General features: G+C 42.6%; 1 protein-coding gene across 8 annotated transcripts in view; it reads right to left on the bottom strand.

Annotated features, from left to right (window-relative positions):
• LOC111161812 (heterogeneous nuclear ribonucleoprotein M) overlaps positions 1-22914 on the bottom strand; it is a 41366-nt gene that overhangs the window by 14813 nt on the left and 3639 nt on the right. For 6 of the 8 annotated variants that reach the window (XM_022525787.1, XM_022525789.1, XM_022525790.1 and 3 more), the window contains exons 2-9: positions 16936-17105; positions 9380-9432; positions 8460-8467; positions 8281-8374; positions 6986-7177; positions 5185-5338; positions 4314-4363; positions 3398-3458 (exon numbers count right to left, since the gene is read on the bottom strand). In XM_022525787.1, the coding sequence (XP_022381495.1) occupies positions 3398-3458; positions 4314-4363; positions 5185-5338; positions 6986-7177; positions 8281-8374; positions 8460-8467; positions 9380-9432; positions 16936-17105 (782 nt within the window). The remainder of the gene's footprint in view (positions 1-3397; positions 3459-4313; positions 4364-5184; positions 5339-6985; positions 7178-8280; positions 8375-8459; positions 8468-9379; positions 9433-16935; positions 17106-22914) is intronic. The other 2 variants (XM_022525791.1, XM_022525795.1) reach the window with 1 other exon arrangement.

Here is a 22914-nt window from a genome sequence, read left to right as displayed (position 1 = left end):
CCAAGACAGAACTTCTCATACGCAGACTGGAGTTTGTGGTATGTATAAAACAAGGACAAGTGAAAATCAGTTACTTGAAAATTACAGAGAATAATGAACAACCCAAATGTAAGAATCACGTATACTTATTTGTTTCCCTAAATCTCGAAATGAGAAACGCCTGATTTAAAAAGGCTAATTAAAGCGCTGCATAGGTAGACAGCTCAGTCGGTTAAGCATCTGCCTCCGGCTCCAGGTAGATCAAGTCCTATACCAGGCTCCTTGCCAAGCAAGGAGCCTGCTTCTCCCCCTGCTTGTGCTCATGCTCTCTCACTCTGGCAAACAAATAAATAAAATCTTTTTAAAAATAAAATTAAGGGGCACCTGGGTGGCTCAGTGGGTTAAGACTCTGCCTTCGGCTCGGGTCATGATCCCAGAGTCCTGAGATCAACAAGCCCCGCATCGGGCTCGCATCGGGCTCTCTGCTAGGCGGGGAGTCTGCTTTCCCCTCTCCCTCTCTGCCTGCCTCTCTGCCTACTTGTGATCTCTGTCAAATAAATAAATAAAATCTTAAAAAAAAATTTTTTTAATAAATAAATAAATAAAATAAAATTTAAAAGGCAATTAAGGACATCGGGTGGCCAGCAGCACCAATGTGCCCAATCTCCACCTCCCAACCTGGAGCCCGAAGGACTTTCCCAAGAAAAAACAATGCTGTAAGCCAGCCAATTAACGTACTGGTTATATACCATTCTCTGACTCCACTGTGGGCCGTTTTCTTTCTTTCTTTCTTTCTTTTTTTTTAATTTCATTTATTTATTTGACACAGAGAGAGAGATCGCAAGTAGGCAGAGAGGCAGGCAGAGAGAGGGGGAAGCAGGTTCCCTGCTGAGCAGAGAGCTGGATGTGGGGCTTGATCCCAAGATCATCCCAGGCAGAGGCTAAACCCACTGAGCCACCCAGGCGCCCTGTGGGCCATGGGCCTTTTTCTTAAGAGTGAAGCTAGTGTTCTCTTCTGCCCAGAAAGTTTCCTAACCTGTGGCTCAATACCCAGCCCACCCTCAACTCCACGCTCCACAAACAAGCCAGCAAGCAAGAATACAGACCAGTCTCTAAACAGCCAACAAAACCTGATAGTGTAAGACACCTGCGCCACTCTGAGTGACCTTGGTCAAAGGCTTAAAACACTACAGGGTGAGATATTTTTAAATGGAAACCAAGTTCATTTAAAAAAAAAAAAAAAACAAGGGCGCCTGGGTGGCTCAGTTTGTTAGGCAACTGCTTTCTGCTCAGATCATGATCCTGGAATCCTGGGATCGAGTCCCACATCGGACTCCCAGCTCCATGGGGAGTCTGCTTCTCCCTCTGACCTTCTCCTCACTCATGCTCTCTCTCTCTCTCTCTCACTCTCTCAAATAAATAAATAAAATATTTAAAAAAAAAAAAAAAACACAAAAAATCCTGATACCAGTTCCCAGAAAATCTATTGAACAGCTCTGTTTTTCAAATGCATAGAAACAGCAGCAAGGGATCACAGAGATCACCAAGGTTACTTACTCCCCAAAGCAGTCTCTGAAATGTGCTAGGAAACCAAAAGTCATGGATAATAGGCTCCCTGGGGCCCAGGGTGTGCCAGCCTGGGCTCCCAAAGAGCCCTCGTCCCACCTCCTCTAGGCATAAAAGTCAACAAGAACCATTGCCCTGATCCTTGGGTGATCACTGCCAACTGGCCACACTGACTAGGACAAAGGTGGTCCTTCTCTAAAAAATGTTAATTTTCAACAGAGAAGCCACCTTCTACTCTTGAAGCCACTGACATCCCCTCAAAACCCACCTCCATTATGCTTCCATAATGTTAAACTACAAAGGCACTCGGTTTTTGTTTTTTTTTTTTAAGATGTTATTTGACAGAGAGAGATCACAAGCAGGCAGACAGGCAGGCAGAGAGAGGGGGAAGCAGGCTCCCCGCCAAGCAGAGAGCCCAATGCGGGGCTCAACCCCAGGACCCCGAGCCTGACCCGAAGGCAGAGGCTCAACCCACTGAGCCACGCAGGCACCCCCCGCCCCCAACAAAGGGATTCTTATCCGTGTTCTAGTCTAGGCTCCCATTCAATTCTATCTGATCTGGGCCTTGGGCGTGAGTCCCTCTCCAGACCAGAAACAGTCCCTGGCCCCCAAACAGATCCACCCCAACTGCCCCACCTGGAAGAAGTTCTCCCAATACAGCATAAGCAAGCCCTCCTCTCCTGCCACTTAACCACCGGCTTCGTCCTGAGTCCCCCGCACTCCTGCTGCTAGAAGCACTCACTCTCGCCGCTTGCCTATGCTCGGGTTTCACTCAGCCCTGTGGGCTTGCCAGAAAACGTGCCTAGGGCTTCACTAACATGCACCATCTCCATCTGTGAGGTGACCAGTCACCTAGTCTTCCCTGTTGGAGATTTTCACCTGCATGTTTCGAGTGACCCTGTATAAAAACCTAGACTGTTGTACTTCCCATACCGTAAGATGCATCCGAAGCGTGTAGCTGACGGGGTCTAGTTTAGTTGGAGTTGCATACAACTATCGCCACCACCTCGTTCTGGCAATGACAGTGTCATCGCCTCGAAAACAAATCTCCAGTAACCCTTCTCCCCAGGCACCACTAACCTACTTTCTGTCCACGGATTCACCCATTCTGAGGATTTCCTGCAGATGGGGTCCAGGTCCAGCCACGCTGTGGCGGTCTCTAGTACTTCGTTCCTCTGTAGGACTAACACCCCGTTCTATAAATTTAGCACTTACTCACTGACCACCTGCAATCACGCTGCTAGGAACACCTGTATGTCAGGCTCTCTGGGGCTGCAGTTTTCAGGTCTCCGGCCTATACCTAAGAATGGCACTGTTGGGCCGTAAAGTATAACCAATCTCTTCTGAACCCCAAGTGCAATTTGGTTTTAATTTCCTTTGCAGTTCCCGGTTCTTCCTTTCACAGAACACTTTAAAAACGCACTACACCCTCTAGGATGTCATCTGCCTTACCACAAAGTAATCCTAACAACCTTTCCTAAGCTGTGACTCTGTTCATTTTGTACCCAGAGAAATCTATAGAAAAACAAAAACCAAATCCTTTTTGAAGCTTTCCCTCAAGAATCATGAAGAGAATTACAGAATAACACCGCACAAGCTCGAGGGTAAATGTAATTTTCTGGGTTTGGTTTTTTTGGTTTTTGCTTTTTTTTAAATTTTATTTATCTGAGATAGCAAGAGATAGCACAAGTAGGGAGAAGAAGCAGGCCCCCCCCTCTGAGCAGGGAGCCTGGTGCAGATTCCTCCTGGACCTGAGCTGAAGGCAGATGCTTAACCTACTGAGCCACTCGGGTGTCCCTTTCTGGCTGATACTAATCAAATTCAAAACCTAAGCCACACTGAGACTACTTACGGGGAAGTTGCTGTGGACGCTCAGGAGGGAAAAAATCTCCCTTTGGTAAGGCCCTCTCATCCTGAAAAGAAAGGTAATAAATGTTAGTATTCCTTGAAGCACAGCTTTGCAAGAGCAAAAGATGGAAACAACTCCCAACAACAGAGAAACAGCTAGAAAATTACGGTCCACCTATGCCATGGAATAACATGTAAGTATAAAAAAAAATTATAGAGAAATACCTTTTGTGTAAAGGAGGGAAGGATAAAAATATACATCCATGTTTCTATGGGGAATGAATGGGAACGGGGTACAAAGTAAGGGCAAGACTCTCACACTGTATCCCTTTCATGCTTTTTTTGACTTTTGGGTCATATAAAGCAATTATCTACTCAAAAAACCAAACTGATGTTTAAGGTAACTACAATACCTCTTTATAGTTCCTTTTTTCTTTGTGAATTTGAGCCCTACCTAGACAGTCCTCAGCATGTTCCAGTCATGCTTGTATGAATTCATTATGCCTCACGGCACAGCCACGGAGGGCTAAAGGTGATCACTGAAGTGCTTCAAAAGCAGCTCAAAGGCTGTCTGAATTAGACTGAGTACGGTCACAACATACACGACACTGGCTCAACGTCCTAATGCAATACTAGGAAAAGTAGAAGTCAACATACAAAACCGATCACTTGCTTAAAGCAGGACACTCAACTGACCACCTGCCCATGCCAAAAAGAGGCAAGCACACAAAGGATAAGCATCCCAAGAGCTGCACAAGCGAGCAAAAAGTGCTCAGGAATTTGCTCATCATACTGTACACCCTATTTAGAGCAGACTGATCCACAACTACTGCAGAAGGCCTGTGTCCGCTCTAAGTCATCTCGTATTTTTGCTAGACGTGTTTGAGTATGTTGTGCAGGAGGAGACCCTATTAACTTACCATTTTCACGTGCATTGGTCTATCAAATAGCAGTTGACCATTAAACATAGCTGATATTACAATTAAGGTTATTTCTTGCAATTCTAAAAACATGCGCAGCAAGAGAGAAATACAGAAGGAAAAAATACTCCAACTGCTAACAGCCCCTCTAAACAGTGAACTTAGGAGTTTTGGTTTCTCACTATACTTACAAAATATGTTTCTATAATAAGCATAAATGCAACAATAAACAGAACTCAGGGCTGGGCAGGGGAGTAAATGTCGGCTTATGCCTCAGGTGCAGAGCTTTGTTCACATAACCTGAACTTCTCACCAGGCCATCTTCTTCGGTACCAGCATGAGTTTTCTGGAGGAGTCCACTGGGCCAGGTACCCCACCCTTTCTTGAACTACCATGTTTTCTGGGTAAGATACACAGTAACAGCCTTATCTGAGTTTAGTGACTGTGTTCATGCGTGACATTTTCCGCTGTAACTACAAAGATATAACTCTAGGGTCAGAGAGAAATGCTGCTTCTAGAATGAGGTCAACTCATTGGAGAAACAGGGCCTAGGACTTATACATGAAATAACAATGGAATTTCTCTCCAGAGGCACATTCTTTATAGACATCTCCCTTCAAACCAAACTTCTCTAAAAAGAGAACACAGGAAAAGATCACTCATGGACATGTGCCTCTTTTCTCTCTATGCGGTACTGACTGAATCAATTCCATCACAAGAACTTTTAAACTCCACAGTAACGCCATTCCCTCCAGCCACTTAGGAAATATTAATACATAAAGTTACCACCTTCCCCAAAAAAACCTATACTGTTAGTACAACATTTAGGCCAAATTGTTCACCCAAGAGTTGAATTCTGATAAAAGGATACATATAGCCTGCACAGCTTCAATGGACTGTTCAAAAGTAACAGTGCCTATTCCACGACTCTTTCCATCTTTATCCTCAAGAATGTCTGCTCGGACCACCACACCAGCCATACTAAATACTTCCTTCAGTTTCTTCCAGCCAACTTTATAATCCAGCTGATCAAGAGAAAGGAGAGAAAATCCTCAATGCAGACATCTTTAGAAAAAACATTTTCACTGTATAAGCACAATATGCTTTGGTTGGAAACAAACATCTAAAAATAACACATTATTTTTATTACACTGGGCACAGGCTCAGCCAACAGAGCACGCAGCTCTTCATCTTGGGAGGCATGAGTGCAAGCCTCAGGCTGGGTGGAGAGTGTACTTAATAAAAGCAATAATATATAATAAATAAGTAAAAATAAATAAATAGGGGCGCCTCAGTTCCTCAGTTGGTTAAGCAACTGCCTTCCGCTCAGATGGTATCTCAGGATCCTGGGATGGAGCCTCGCAGCAGGCTCTCCGCTCAGCAGGGAACCTGCTTCTCCCTGTCCTTCTGCCCTCCCACCCGGAAATCACCCTCTCCCGAACAAATAATATCTAAATAAATAAATAAAATGTCACAAAAACTTATCACCTACAGTACAATTTTTTAGACAGGATTATGAAGCCTGGTCTTAACTGCTATTCACTGTCTCTTTTCTCTAAAAGAACAGGTCAACTCACCTCATACCTTTCAAATTAATACTTACTTTGTGAAACATTAAAAAAAAATTTTTTTGGGGGGCGCCTGGGTGGCTCAGTGGGTTAAGCCGCTGCCTTCGGCTCAGGTCATGATCCCAGGTCCTGGGTTCAAGCCCCACAACGGGCTTTCTGCTCAGCAGGGAGCCTGCTTCCTCCTCTCTCTCTGCCTGCCTCTCTGCCTACTTGTGATTTCTCTCTGTCAAATAAATAAATAAAATCTTTAAAAAAAAATTTTTTTTTTAATTTTTTTAAGACCTTATTTGACAGAGAGAGCGAGCGAGAGGGGAATATAATCAGGGGGAGTGACAGGGAGAAGCAGGATTCCTGCTGAGCAGAGAGCCCAAAGCGGGACTCCATCCCAGGACCCTAGGATCATGACCTGAGCAAAAGGCAGAGGCTTAACTACTGAGCCACCCAGTCACCCCAAAAAAAAATTTTTTTCTTTTTTTGGTTTACCATCATCCTCCCCAACTCACTTTCCTTTAGTTCCCCTTGCAAATGGAAAGGGTATTACCTTTCACCCCAGACACAAGAGGGAGGGAAATGTCAGCCTTGCTCATATACTCTTTTGACTGGCACCTAAATAAACCCACAGGGAATGCAGACTCAGCTGCCACTTCTGTAACCGGCAAATTCAGTAAACACGGCCCCAAAAGGACCATGGTCAGGCCTGTGACTTATCACTGCAGTGGTTACTATGGGACAAAGTCCAACCTCAAAGCTAATTTTTTTAACAGATCAAGAAGAGAACATAACCCTTTTTCCTTAAGATTTTATTTATTTACTTATGAGAGTTGGGGAGGGAGAGCACAGTGAGCAAGAGAGAGAGAAAGAGAGAAGCAGACTCCCCGCTAAGAAAGGAGCCCAACGCAGAGTTCATCCCAAGGCCCTGAGAGATCACGACCTGAGCGGCAGTCCAAAGTCAGATGCCTAACCAAGCTACCTAGGCACCCCAAGCATAACCCTCTTTTTAAAGTTTTTTCCTCTCAAACAGAAGAACGACTTTCACGACATACTGACAAGATGATTTCACAGAGTTCTGATTTTCTACTTTAGACAGTATTTCCATTTACTTACATTTGCTACAAATACTGTGCTTCCAAGTCTTCCAGCCTGCAATGCATGGATAATCTCATTTGGGATGTTAGGATTATTTAGGATACTGGGTGGGATATTAATCATTCCTGGGCCACCTGGTCCCATACCCATCCCACCGGTCGTAGCCATCACCTTTTGCATTGCTCTCCTGGCATGTTCACCATCAGGATCCTAAAACAAGCACAGAAGTGTTAGATTTAACTGACCCAGTGACAACTAAGACCATGATCTCACAAAAAGTGATATTCCCAAAACTCCAGAGATTGAGAAGTCGTTGGAAAGCATGTCTTGAAATCTTTAACAAGAAATCCAAATGAACTCAACCAGCAGGCTAGGAAGAGTTCCAGCCAAAGGAATAGGAAGAAAGAAATGTGTAAAATTTAGCCCCCAACTTAACTTAAAAAAAAGGGGGGGGGGGGGCGAAGGGAGTGGTTTGATGACAGAATTAGTTGGTAGAACACAGAACACTTCCAGATGGAAATAAGATCTTCACAGGCTTGGTATAGTTGAATCTCACTAATTTTCAATGGGATTTTGTAATTTCTGATAACCCCATCAGTGATTTTTTTTCCAAAGTTTGAAAACGCAGTTCTACATCACCGAGGTACTCCAGTCCTTCACGTTTTTCAGGCGTTTGACTCGTGTTAAGGTCTGAACAGGTTTATGAGACTCTGGCATTGGCACTAGTCTTCAACTTTTTGCCCTTTCATGTGTCTCTTCAACACACAGAAACCTTAAACCCTAACACGCTCTCCTGAGTTCTGAATATACTCATCTTCCTTTAAGATGTCAACATAAGTCAGGGAGCACTCTAACTAATCAACAAAAACTTCCCTCTTCCTCAAGGGAGAAAAGATAATCTGGTTTGGATTAGATATCAAAGTAGATTAATGATAAATTCACTTTAGAGAAGAAAAAAGATTGGCTAGTTAAGAGCAGGGTTCAGGATGGGTAAAACTGGAGGCACAGAATCCCTTAACACGCATATGTACACCCCATGGGCTCGGTCTGAGCACCCCTGAAGAAAAAACAAGGCAGGCTGCTCTAAGACAAATGAGACGTTAGGAAGGCAGTAAGCGGTTGCTGAGGATGTGCTCGGCCACTATTCCAAAGTTCTTACAGGAGTGACTACTGCAGCCTGACCCTCTTCATTAAAAATAACAAGCTGGTCTGCTCCATAAAATGTAGTCAAGGAATATTTCTGTCTTTTCCTAATTCCAAACGGGGACAACTCGACAATTATAAATGGTATCCACATTGTTTCAAGAGCTTACTTCTTTGACTTTCAGTGGTCTTCCACTCAGACTATGCTTGTTTAGAACTTCGGCAGCTTTTTTCATGCTTTCTTCCATCTTGAATTCAACAACGCTATGAAGAGTCAAAAGGAGATGAGTGAAACCAGTCCTACAATTTAGGAGGCTCAATTGCCAGTAAGTAACTAGACAATACTTACGCACATCCCTTTGGAGGAAGCCACAGACCAGTCAGAAGAGCAAGGAAAGGGGGAAAAAAAGAAAAGAAAAACATAGTAAATATCAATGGCAGCTACATAAATTACAAATATGATTTATGTAACAAAGTTAAGTTTTTAAATTAACCCTTCTAAGGGGAAGCTCACAGGAATGTCTTGCCTCGCCTTCCTCATTACAAGCTGGACTCCTCATTATCTCCTCTGCCTGCACATTACCAGCATTGCACTGTAGTTACTGAAGTTGTAATAAGCAGACCTAAATTCAGGTTCTCCAAGAAATCACACAAACTTTAGATCTGCTTCTCTGTACTCAAATCAATTCCTTATCATACTCCTCCTAAATCCATCCCTTCCATAAATTAAAGCTCATCCTTTGATTATTCTAAGCCATTCTGTTGCACAACAAAATAATTTATTTTCTCTTTAAACTAGGCCAATTTTAAACGTTCAGGTTTTAATATTTGTTTTACAATTTACTGGCACAAAGGCGACTTTTCGGAATCTTTGGTTCACACAACTTTCAAATTCAGCAAACGACCAAGAGTAACATTTTCTAGACAAAAACACACGTTTTACATTAATATACCACCGCTAAAATTCCATGCATAATTCACACACAGCCAATTCCTCTGTTAACAAAGAGACAATGCTGCTATTGGTCCCCAGTTATCCAAATTGGGCATCCAAACAGAATACCAAAAAGCTCTTTGGCCAGCCATTTGGAAAAGCGGGACTCCCGTTTGCAAATCCCCTCCCACCCCACTCAAATGTTTGGCAAAATCAAACATAGCTACTGTAACGTGAGCACTCACTGCCTTCCTGATTTCATTCGATTCCACGCCACCATACAGTTACATTTTTCAAGTAGTAAATCCACAGAAGAAATTCTCTCAGACACTTACCCTTGACTTTCCTTCAGCGTCCATTAAGAGCTCCACGTATGTTACCTCACCAACTACAAATCAGTTTCCAGACGACACATAAACCAAGGGAGAAAAGCCAAGAAAACAATGGGAATTTAGAACAATCGTCAGCAACCTTGTATGGAGCCTCTGCCTTATAAGAAAGCCCAGAAACACTCCATATTCTCTAAACCACCAAACTAGGCATTACAGGTGTGCAGTAAAAGTAGGTGAGACTCATTAACAATTATGTCCTTGATTTTCCTCCCACCACAAACAAGCTATTGCCACAGATTTCCATATCACCTTCTCTGTCTGAAATACTCACTCATGACTAGAGGCAATCCAAATCTACAGGAAAGAAGTCTGCGTGCTTCCCTTTTTTTGAGGAAGGGAGGCAAACGTTTTACACAATATACTTTCACGGTGAAAGCAGGTAAGCAGCGCACAAGCTGCAAAGCCACTGAACTGAGCTCAAATACTAACTACAAGGCCGTTCAAGTGTGTATATGCTCAAAGGCGCCACGTGGTGTGGCCGGCCACACGGGTACAACCCGTGCGACTGCACATGGCCCTGCACTTAGGAGGGCCACGCACTTAGTTTAATCCTCTGATGTTAATCTTGAAATCCTTAACATTTTAACAAGAGGCCTCCCGTTTTCATTTTGCATGGGGCCCCACAAAATCTGTAGCTGGTCCTGCACACGGCACCAAGCTCCAGAACTGCCAGAAGTAAGATGTTCCGGTATCTGATCATAAACCAGAGCAGCATCTGGATTCTCTTCGGTGGATTAATAAGCCAGGCTTTTTTCTTCCTGCTTTCTCAACCTCCCCATTGAAAGACACAGATAAATGCAAATGCAGAGCTCAGTTTGCAACTAGACAAGTTAAGATTCACATAATTCTGAACTACATTGGGGGGGGCAGAAAATAAAGCATTTCAAAAGATTTCGCAGATTTTCCTCAAGGTTTGGATTGCCAATTCATGACCATCATGACCAGATGTTAGAACCCATCAAGAAGACAACCACCAAAATGGCTGCTGAACTTGAAGATGGCACAAAAAGAACAGAAATTTAGTGTTAACTTGGAGAAAACAATCCCTTAAGCAGGCTCTCCAGAGTCAAGAAAGTGCTTCTGTCCTCAGGAATATCCTTTTTTGTTTTTTAAAGGATGATTTATGATGGTAAAGCCTTCCCCAATCCTGTATTCAAGTTTGGTTCAACAGCACAAGGGTAAAAGTAAACTTCTTAATGGCCTCAAGTCGCGCCTATTCTAATTCCTTTGCTCAAAGGAATTCGGATTATGAGGATTTTAAAATAATAGCAAGGGAAGATTTAAATGTAAGATAAAATGACTTTTAAAATAAAATAATTTTAAGGGCATATTTATTACTAATATATCTGCACTGCAGTTGACAACATGAAGGACAAGTGTTCAAAGTCCCCTCCCCTTGTCCTTTCTTGGAATGTTACAGAACCAAACCAGCACTTTGCACAAAAGAGGAAGGAGAGAGAATCAGTGCAAAGAAATGAAAAAAAGAAATAGGGACTGGTATAATTTAACTTTTGGAGGATGCACTCCAGTTGGGCAAAAAGAAAATGATCACAGCCAAGGGACAGACATACAAATTGGCTTTATTTTAATCTTACAAAAGTAAAGCGATTCCAAAAAAGGTGCAGCCATTCCTGAGGCCATGTTTTTAAAAAGCCATTCATTTCAACAGCAGCAGCCATTTGAGGACCAACAGCCTTATCTCCACTTTGATAAAATGCCAAATAGTGTCAATACAGTGAAGAGACCTCAAATTTATTTTCTACAAGCTATTAAATACCATCTAGTAACCTTAAAAATGAATCATCACAATATCTAACTCAAGACAACTGTAACTATGTTGTCAGAATTCAAATACTGTTGCATTTTTAAGTTTCTAGTCTGTGTCCATAAAGCTGTCACTGACTGCAACCTAGACACCAAGCAAGTCCAAACCAAACTTTTTTTTCCAAAAAGCTAGGTTTAGAAATTGGGACTTTTTCCACCTAACATTCTAGTGATGGCACACATCCAACTTCAATCCTCTGCACCAAAACTTTGCTTAAAATATCCCTTTTTGTGTTTCCCCAAATGGCATCGTTGTTTGGTAAAAACAAAAAATTTACATTTAAAAAACCCTCCATCCTATCAGGTTAGCCACAGGTTAGGCAGCTGCTGTGGCTCTAGCATGAGTAGTAATGTTCCCAAGGGAGCATCAATAATAACCAGGTCCCTCATACGTTCCCAACCTCTACCCTCAGAGTCCACATCAATTCAGAGATGTAAGCAAATCAGGGTTACAGGACCTGCAGGAAGTGCTAGTTCATACTTCCCTGTAGGAAGATACTAGCAGACCACCTCTGTTAGTTCTACAATATTACAACAAAAGACCTGTTTAGTGTAGTCAGTACAACTAGCAACAAAACACTGAAGGTGAAATTTGCCACCTAGTCTGGTCACATGCAAAGAAAGGAAGTTTAAAAGACCAAATCAACCAGAGCACACGAGTTAGGACTGAGAGGCAGAGTTAATAAACTGGTAGCAGCAACAATCTCGCCCAAATGGAATTCTCAGGTTATTGATGGAAAACTACTGTTGCTCCTCTCCCTTCCTAGACATGGATGGGATCTAGGGAATCCCAAAAGAAGGTTCTAGGAAATTCTACTGCAGCTCTGAATATCAAAACATCTAAATGAAAGAACTAAAACTGTAAAATCTAATGCCCGATGTTTTCACCTACCTTGATTTTAAAAATGCTTCAACAAATCACCTTTAACCAACATTTACATGATTAAAAACACCGCCTCAAGCATAAAACACATCAAGAGGATAAGCAGAATGAACAAGTAACCCAAAAAGAGTCAGGCGGTCACTCGGAGCTACTGTGATTTAACACACCTGCACATATTTTTGTAACAAACACTACTTGTGTCTGTATTCTCATTTCCTTTGAAATGGATCAAAAAAGAGAGGGAGGACAGAGGCCAAAGCTTCACTGAAGAGAATTCATATGTGAAAAGGCCTATAATTTAAAGGCGAGGGTGGAGGCGGAAGGCTCCACAGAGCAGGGCACGTTATCAAACACACCCCTCAGGTGGCCACGCTTAGAGGGGTGCACAGAACAGATGCTTATTTTAATTTGGAAAGCTTGTGTCTTTAATATACAGACAACCTGAAACCTGGCAAAATAATTACTCTACAGAAGGACTACTTGATTTATGAACGAGTTAGAAAATTAGTGAGCCCATTCTTGCTCCTACTTCCACAGTGACAGAAGAGCACCCACCACTAGGTTGGTGGGGCAGGGACAACCCAAGTGTCCCACAGACACAAATGTGTTAGCGTTACAGGTCTTCACAAAATGCAGGCTGAATTTTCAAAAAAAGGAAAATACGAAGAACAGAGAGACTGGATATGGATTTTTACTTATATTTAAAATAAAGTTCAGGGCGCCTGGGTGGCTCAGTTGGTTGAGCCTCTGCCTTTGGCTCAGGTCATGGTCCGGGAGTCCCAGGATCGAGTCCTGAGTTGGGCTCCCAGCTCTGCGGGGAGTCTGCTTCTCCCTCTGACCCTCTCCCTGCTCATGCGTGCTCTCTCTCTCACTCAAATAAATAAATAAAATCTTCCAAAAAAAAAAAAAAAAAAAACAGAAAGAAAAGAAACTTTAGCTCCACAACCCCACAATGTAGGCTGTCTTCAAGAGCCAACAAACACTTTCTTTTGGACTACGCTTGCTCTCTGAGCCTCAGTTTCCTAATCAGCTGGAATTTGAAATTTACTTTAAACAATCCCATCAGGGGCCCCGGGGCGGCTCAGTGGGTTAAGTGTCCAACTTGGTTTTGGCTCAGGTCATGATCACAGGGTCATGGGACCAGGCCCCACATTAGTATTCCACACTCCGCATGTGGAGTCTGCCCAAGACACTCTCTGCCACTGCCTCTGCCCCAGCACACGCACTCTCTCACGCGCACTCTCTCAAAATAAAAATATCTAAAAAAAAAAAAAAAAAAAAAAAAAGGCGATCCATTAAATGAAGACAGAGGATTAAGTGCTTAAAGAAATCTTTGCTTACACAAGTTAAACTGACTGCTGGTAAACTTGGGATTGAGAGCAAACTCCATTACTGATGTTCCTTTATTCCTCACATGGTGCTCCCATGTTTACTCACTGCAGGTCCAGCTCAGGCCTGTCTCTTTACAAATGCCCCACCTCGATGGTGCCAACTCCCTGGTTAGGTCAGGAGAATAAGGAGCCCAGTAATGAGTTTTCTTCACCCACAGAGGACTTCGCAGTAATGCAGCACAACGTGATTTAAGTTTAAAATTCCCAAGGTCACCTTTTTCACCTAGTCCTTAAGGTCAAACACATTTCATGCGATCCCAATCTGTCCCCAGTGATGAAAATCAGGTAGGCTTTGAGACTGTGAAAGCATCTGCAAACTTGATGTGACAATCTCCAATCCTGATCTCCAATTACACTGGCTCTCAATTTTTTTTTTTCAATTTAGCAACTCTGTGGTGTTCACAGCAGCCATTTGTCCCATGTACTATCTCCGTTAAAAAATCAGCATGATCAAAAGGAAGGACAACAGAAACCCTTCCTCTGTTCCATTAGGACACTTAGGGCAGGAAGGGCAAAGCTCACATGATTCTACAAGCTATGAAAGCTGTTTAATCCACATCCGAAACTTGCCGGGGGGAGGGAGGGGGCGGTGCATGAGCCAAAAAAAAAAAAAAGGAGGGGGGGTGTAGCCTGGCTCAGAACAAAACAAAGTTCTCAATACTTATTTATTTTCCTCTTTAAATTCATCGGTGCTGATTTCATGATACTGCCACCAAACAGCGGGGCCCCAGACAAGCTCTGCGATCCCATCCAGGAGAAAAAATAAAGTGACCAAGTCACACAATCACTGTATCATTAATAGGATCTCCTAGAATGTTGCTAAATGTTCAAATTTAAGACAGAGTACATACACTTGGTGGCCAAGAAGGGGGGAAAGATCAGGAATTAGGAAGGGGTCCATGAGGCATCTCAGGCATGGTTAGCCTTAGAAAAGCTCCTGTCTTGCCACCTGGAAGCTACTAGTCCACTTCTGAGAGGCAGCAGTTAGACAGTGTGGCAGTAACAGGACACTTTCTAGACCTTTAAGCTGAAGACAACTAATTCTAGCTTATTCCGCTGGTTTCCTGAAATAACAGAACTCTTAAGATGCAGGCCAATAAAGTGGCAGAGCTGTAGTGAGTCAGGTACCCACAGCCGGCCCACTCCGGAGACGACCTTGCGACTTTCAGGGTGGTAAGTGCCCCCAGCTGCAGTGACAAGTCTTCAAAAGACGAAAACTTACAACAGGCTTCAAGTAAATACTTCAGATCTCCGATAACCACCTAAGCATATTATCTGTATGCCAAGACATGAATGAATGCAATTTTAAACCTAACAAAAAGGAGGACATTTTTAAAGAGACCTGTGTATGTGAACAGTAAATTTCTTCAGACCTCACGTGCTGAACAGAAGCATTACCGTAAAAAAATTCTCTCTTATGAAACTCTTTCACCCACAAGACAAGTAATTTAAACAGAAAAATAATTAATTTAACCTATACAGGGGAGCTCTAAACAAGAACATTTTAAGATTTGTTTAAAATAACTTATTTACTGCACACCTGTAATTCTAAATTACACCACCAAAAAAGTACACTGAAAGGGCTGAGCCAGGGCATTCGTAGCAGTATGCCAGGGGAATATGAGAACCAGTTTGGAAGTATCCAAATAAACCACCAGGCTGGCCCCACACTTAATAGGAAATTGAGGTGAACTGCTTCTACATCCAGAAACGTCATGGCTGCTGCTGCTACCAGCTTTAAGGCTTCCAAAACTGAATTACTGAATGGGAAAGCAGTAAAATGTCACCTACTTTATCCATCATGTCCCAAAACTGGTTCACACACTCCTAAAAATAAAAAAATAATTTGGCCTGCAATCTCATACAAAATTCTAACAATTGCGTTTTCAAAGCCACATTCCTGGTTCTTGGAACTACTATACCTTATTATCAATGGAAGTATCAATTCAGCGGTTCAACCAAATCACGAGAACACAAATTTGGGGGTTATTCCAAAAACTAATTCGAATGAGACCCAACTGTACTGTACAGAAATTCTAAGCTTGTATTGAAGCAGCAGTCCCAAAAACCAAGAACACTGCATCTGGGATGCCACATGACACGCCCTTCAGACAAAAAGAAGAAACTTCACTCTTGCCCTAGGAGCATTGGCAGGAATGATTTGGCTGATCAAGGCAGGAAAACAAATCTCACACCAAACGTTTTTCCATCCATGTTATCTGGAGAACTACTACATGGGAGCAGCCTACATGAATGTACAGAGAAGTTCACGGTGCCTAGTGCTTCTGGCATGTCATGGTCAAATTAAGTGATGGGACAATGATGGCAGTGGGCCAGTCATAATTTCAAAACCCAATGCTGGGAGCACCAGTACACATACCAAATGGCCTATCCAAGTGGCATCTCTGCCACTGAATGTTAATCATTTGACAACTCAAGCTTGAATCTCTTTTCATTATGAATGCTCCAGAAAACCAATACCTTTCAGTCCTTCAAAAAGACTCCATTTAAGGGTAATTTGATTCTAGGTTTCCCTTGGAGACCTCAAGGCATCAGACACATTGTTCTCTATCAGTAGTTTTGTCTAAACCAGGGCTGAGCAATCTCTTTAGCCCTGAGTGCCACCAGCAGGGCCAAGAATCAGGAAAGAAAGGAAGACAAAAGCACAGAACAAGAATGTGGAAAGAAAGAGGATACACATGGTGTGCACAGGGGGTGAGGCAAAGGACCACGGGGACAACCAGCCTCCTAGGACCTCCTGGTGGCAGCAGAGCTTCAGTTGCTTCCCCTGCCCGAGGCCAGAATCTGGACACTGGGCCGCTACCGAAGTGCGCCTGAAAGCAAAGCATCATGTAGCAGATGCCTTATCTGGAGCTCTCCGATTGCCAATCTAACCCAGGTTTCTGCCCAGGGAAAAAGCCTAACAGTTTAAATACAAGCTAATGGTTTAGAATTTAGAATCTGAGCAGCACAAGTTCCAACTACCAAATTTTGATCCCAGGAAGACAGCCACAAAATTTAAACAAACTACCTTCCCTCCAGAATTAAAAAGCTTTAAAAAAAAATTTTAAAGGAAAAACCTCTCCCACCTAATATGAAGAAATCAAAAAATTTCCTCAACACAAAGAGGTTCCCCTCAAGCTTAATCAAAACCCTATTAACCATATTAAGCCAGTAAAATCATTTGTAGGCCAAAGGACCATACAAACCACCCTGTTTGACACACAGGTGCATGACCACACAAAAAAGTAGGGTGGGTAAAGCGGCTTAACTCTCAAGCGTGGACAGAACACATGCTCTACCCAGATCAACTTCCACTGACAAAAAAATAACCAAGGAATTAGCCACAAAAAAGATGACACATCAACCTTCTTACCCTACTCGACCACCAGTACCATTACCTTTTTCTTTAACCAGGTCTTTAAGTGACTGCCATTTCACATCAAAAGGTATGTTTGTAATGAAGGCTCTGTATCTTTTAGTTGGATTGGCATATGGCTCAAAGCGATTGCCTCCTCTTTTTATGTTTTTCTCCTTCCTCTTCTCATTCTGAGTAGGTCGCTCTCCTTCACTGAATTCGAAGGGAAAAAAAGGGTCCATATGTTAGCACAATATGAAAGACAGTATTTGATTTGCCAGGTTTACAATTCCACACAGTTACATCCAACACAAGACTAATATTGACTTTGATCTGACACATTCAAACTCAAGTGCTCATAGAACAGAAAGGTACAGTAGTGCACTCCTTAAAACCCACTTATCAAGAAGCCATTCCCAAGAAACTGCTCTCCTACGCCTTCATACATTCCTAGGGGCTTTAACAGAGATGGGAAAAAGAGGCCAACTCCTGGCCCAAAGTGCTTTAACTTCATGCCAGAAACAGGAAAAGAGAAGGGAAGATTTGCAAGACTATATGCAACAGAAATGAGCTGGTGCCTGTAGGCCCAACCAATTTTAACCTCACAAAGAAAAACTATCATTTTGTTCTGGGGGAAAATTTTTTTTTAAATAGGAATATAAAATGGTGCAGCCACTACAGAAAGTTTGGGCAGTCACTCAAAAAGTGAGAACACATAATTACTATATGACCCAACAATTCCACTCCGGGGGTACAGATCCAAAAGAAGTGAAGGAGCAGATACTTGTACGCCAAACAGAAGCATTCCAAGAGGTGGAAACAACCCAAGTGCCCACCAACAGATGAAGAGAATAAAGAAAATGTGGTATAGCCATACAATGGAATATTATCCAGCCACAAAAGGCATGAAATGCTTGCTGATAGCTGCTGCAACACAGATGAAGTCTGAAAACACTATACTAAGCAAAATAAGCCAGGCACAGAGACAGAAGAGAGGTTACCAGAAGCTTGGGGGAGGTGGGAATGGGGAGTTACTGTTTCACGGATGAGAGTTTCTGTTTGGGATGATAAAAGTTCTGAAAATGGACAGTGGTACAGTGCACAACACAGCACTTACTGCCACTAAACTATACACTTAAAATGGTTAAAATGACAAATTTTATATATATATTTTTTACCACAATAAGAAAATTTTTGTTTTGTTTTTACCAGAAAAAAAGCCATTTTCTATACAACCCTAGGAAAACTGAAGTCTAACCGACCCAAATGGGTAAGACAATACACAGGAAAAGATCCCAACTTCAGCTAAGGCGGCGTGCTTTTTCGGCACGGCTTTACCTGTAATATTCTTTACCTTTGTGTGTCCGGCATCTCCACACTAACACTTCACTTCTAAGCTCCACAGATACAAATTCGGTTTAGGTTAGGACATGATGTAAGTTTCAGAAGAAAAGCAAACTTCCAAAAACACAGAACCAGACGTCAGGCTGGAAGCTTAGGCCACAGCACAGAGAAACAGATCGCTGCGCGCAGCCCGGGGACCACGCATGGGCGGGCCAAGTGAAGCTACTCCACGAGCTGCCCACTCAGGTGCAGCGACCACAGGCAGACACCAGTGAGGGGTGACCAGGAACAACTGGGATCTGGCAGACATAGGAAGTTCCTCCACTTCCTGCACTGCGTCCTGCACTTTCTGCTTACCAACCCCTATGCTTTCCACTGGTAAAAATCCAGCAACTCCCAAACCACAGAGCCTAGCAGAGACTTTGTGATCCATGACAAAAATGGAAAAACAAAAAGCCAAGATTATGGTATTAATGATTTATAAGCCTACCTTTAATTAAAGGGCTGATATTTATTCTAGGATATGTCTTCCTTGTGCGGGAGAGGTAATGTTCAAATACGAGATGACAGCTAGAGGACTTTGTTCTTGTAACATATTTACTCGGATCCAAAAAATAATTTTTTTTTTTTAAGTAAGCTATGTGGGGCTTAACCTCAGGACCCTGAGATCAAAAGTCACATGCTCTACCAACTAAGTCAGCCAGCCACTCCACTTGGAAAGTTTTTAAAGTTAGCAACTTTTTGTAGCCCCAAGGTTTTGGGTGTTTTTTTTCCCCCTGCTGGTCCCTCCTATCCAAACACAAGGGTTCCAAGTGGTAACCCAGTGAAGGTATCCTCGCCTAGGCAAAAGTAAGGAAGGCAGTTTCCTCATGATTTCACACATATCAACATGCAATAAACAGACTTCCTTCACAGAGGCTAGCAGATACGGAGGGACACAGCTACTGCAATCCGCAAATTCCTAGAATTCTACTCTGTCTACCCCAAGTTAATAACAGATCCTCCTCAGTCTGGCTGCACAGCACAAGCAGATCTCAAAGGAAACCCTCAACCATCACAGAGGCCACCTGTCTACTCTGTATGAAAGCTCCACACCGAAGTCTGCCCGACAGAGCATATTTGCCAATGCGTCTCTTGCTCCTGGCAGATAAGAAGGCAAGTGTTAGTAAAAATTCATAAAATGTAGAGCACCAACCATGGACCTCCAGAGAGGGTCTGTGGACAGAAACGTATTTTAGTATAACTGGACTTTTGAAACCCACACACTCTATAATTACATTAAAAACCATTATTCTGACACAAGGTCCATGACACAGTAATAGTCCCCGTCTGTGTTTTCACACACCTGCTTACCTCATCTATCAGTTACAAAATCTATAAATAACTAATTACAGTCAAAGCAGCTAACAAAGTGTCCAGCCCATATTCTGCAGATAATTACGGCTAAGAACAGGCTAGCTACCCGTCTGACCACAGACGCTGGTATCTGGTTCGGGGTTAATCCCCATCACATGGCTCACCACCAAGAAAGCAGCTCAGATGGATTATGTCCAAGATGTGAGCACAGCACTCTACCCAAATCCTCCTCTGGCTAATCATTTCCACTGTCTGAGAAGTTTCATCCCAAGTAAATGGAGTGAGAACGATCTCATCACTTCCAGCTTCTTAAAAAATTTACATTTTCATAAACTCAGCAATCACCAGCAACCTTTTCTTTTTTTTTTTTTTAAAGTAATCTCTATGCCCAATGTGGGGCTTGAACTCACAACTCTGAGATCAAGAATCACATGCTCTACCAACTGGGCCAGCCAAGTGCCCCTTTCTAAAATTTTATTTTTTCTTAAATAATCTCTATACCACTAATCCTTCTTAACACAGAATTGTAAACCACCCTCAAAGATATCTCACTCAATGTACATATTCAAATACAGCTAATAGAGTTCTAAGAGTGGTATCCTGAAAAGTTCGTTTTTAAAAATGTCCAGGGGCGCCTGGGTGGCTCACTGGGTTAAGCCTCTGCCTTCAGCTCAGGTCATGATCCCAGGGTCCTGCTCCCCCCGACCCCCACCTGCCTCTCTGCTTACTTGTGATCCCTGTCAAATAAATAAAATCTTTAAAAAAAAATTGTTTTTTAAAGTAAAATAAAAATGTCATTATGCATCTGCCTTCAGCTCAGGCCATGATCTCAGGGTTCTGGGATTGAGCCCTGCACTAGGCTCCCCTGGCTCCCTGCTCAACGGGAAGCCTGCTTCTCCCTCTCCTACTCCCCTGCTTGTATTCCCTCTCCTGCTCTCTCTCTGCCAAATAAATAAAAATCTGAAAAAAGTAAAATAAAATGAAATATCCAATCCCATTTTCTCATTTATCTTCAGGATAAAATTTGGGGAATAGTCTTCTCTAGCCCCAAGATATTTATAACACTTAACTCCAAAAACTTTTTAAAAGTACGTGGCTTTCTTTGGTTTGTTTCCATGTGGTTTGAAGATTTTATTCATTTATTTGACAAACAGAGATCACAAGTGGGGGGGGCCAGGCTCCCTGCTGAGAGCCCATCGTGGGACTCCATCCCAGGACCCTGAGATCATGACCTGAGCCAAAGGCAGAGGCTTAACCCACTGAGCCACCCAGGTGCCCCCAAGAAGTACATTTTTTTAAGATTATATTTTGACAACACTGACAAAATTGCTCAATCCCAAACACCCCAAATTTAATTATAGACATTAAAAAGGTTAAACACACACCTACCATATGACCCAATCATCTGCAGCTAGATACTTTTCCAAGAGAAAGTGTATATCCATACAAAAACTTGAACCTTAAGTGTTCACAGCAACACTATTTGTAATGTCCCAAACTCAGCTATCTATGTACTAAACAAGTAAATGAAAAACCAAGTTGTAGTAGATCCGTAAATTGAAATAGTTCTCAGCAACAAAAAGTAACAACTACATGCAACAAGAAATACTCGAAGAAACCAAACAAAAGGGTTACAATACAGTATGATACCATCATATAAAATTTTATATTTGAGAAAATCTAATCTGGCAAATTAATCCACAGCAGGGTTTCTCAACCTCAGCACTACGGACATTCTGGGACAACAGCTCTGTTCTGTGGGTCTGCCACGTGCATCCCCAACTTCTACCCCAGAGATCTTAGTAGCAACCCAATCAATCCTTCAGTCCTGAAGGTAAAAATCAAAAATATCTCCAAGACACTTCCAAATGTCCACTGGACAGAAATGCTGCCTGGAGATAGAGAAACAGAGGACTGAGAAGATTACAGAGTGAGAAAAAAATGCTAGGATCATGGACACATTTATTCCCTTGACTCAGCGAGGGATTCATAATATTGACACTTATGCTGCACATTTCCATTATGTACAGCTTATTGTGCCAAGAATACAATTTTTTAAGTTTCTACTTATGTTCATTAAATTTCAAACCTGATCCAATAACTTACTTGTAACTCCAACATAAAGTATCAAATATGGAATCTTTCAAAACAACGGAAACCACAATAAGAGACCTACCTAGGCCAGCTAAATCTCTTACTGATGCTCTCCTTGCTAACTGGCTCTCAATTCCCAACTGCCAATGAACATGGTCTATTCTGGCACCCAATCACCTACCTTAAGGTCTAAGTAGACCAAACAGAAATAAAAATTTTTTCTAACAGTCTATCAACCTATTTCACGATACATCAAAACACAAGCCTTGGGGCGCCTGGGTGGCTCAGTGGGTTAAAGCCTCTGCCTTCGGCTCAGGTCATGATCCCAGAGTCCTGGGATCGAGCCCCGCATCGGGCTCTCTGCTCAGCAGGGAACCTGCCTCCCCCTCTTTCTCTGCCTGCCTCTCTGTCTACTTGTCATCTCTGTCAAATAAATAAATAAAATCCTTAAAAAAAAAAAAAAAAAAAAAAACAAGCCTAAAATATCTGTAAATACCTCCGAGTCATGAAAATGAAGTATGTCTAATACGGCTTGGGAACTATTTCACTCACTGACTGCATTCTTTGAAAATCCATTTTTTCACGTCACTGCTCCACCGAACAAGAATTATACTGTACCTAAACACCGCAACTCTAAGGACAATTCTTGCTCCACAAAAACTGCTCCATTTGCTGAATCCCTAACCCCTCTTACGCTTCAGAGAGCTCAATACTCTCACCACTTTCAGTTTTTCAATGAAGAGTATAGTCTGAAATGGCAACTCCCAACACCCTGAAATCCTGATCACCTGTCCCGAGAGCAAAGACTCCTTCTCCCCCCCAACAAGCCCCCTGAAAATCATCCCTTATGTCAGGCCCCGAGCTCTCTAATGCACTTAGCGCACAGAGCACTAGTCCTGGCACTCTTCTAGCTCCAGATCCACCACTCAACCACCCTTGCAACTCAAACTCCGTACCTGTTTCTTTACCAGCAAAACCAGCATAACCTGTATCCAGGGTAGCCCCCAGGGATGCTATGGGAATCAACAAACAACCTAACAAAAAGCAGTTTGGTCAATGTCCAGCACAATATCCAAAGGGGAAGCACTACAGGTGACTGACTAAGCACCACACATCTAGGTCTATACAGCAACACCATGGTCTTTGCTAGGCCTCAGCTCCTTCCTCTGTAAACAGAGATGACCATCCACACCTACAGGTTTAAAGACAACTTGGCACCCAGTAACTG

The sequence above is a fragment of the Enhydra lutris genome, unplaced genomic scaffold (assembly GCF_002288905.1).
Source record: "Enhydra lutris kenyoni isolate GAN:26980312 unplaced genomic scaffold, ASM228890v2 scaffoldscaffold86, whole genome shotgun sequence".
In the NCBI taxonomy this organism is placed as follows: domain Eukaryota; kingdom Metazoa; phylum Chordata; class Mammalia; order Carnivora; family Mustelidae; genus Enhydra; species Enhydra lutris.
The sequence above is the reverse complement of the archived record's forward strand: the minus strand, read 5'-3'. Positions and strand labels throughout refer to the sequence as shown.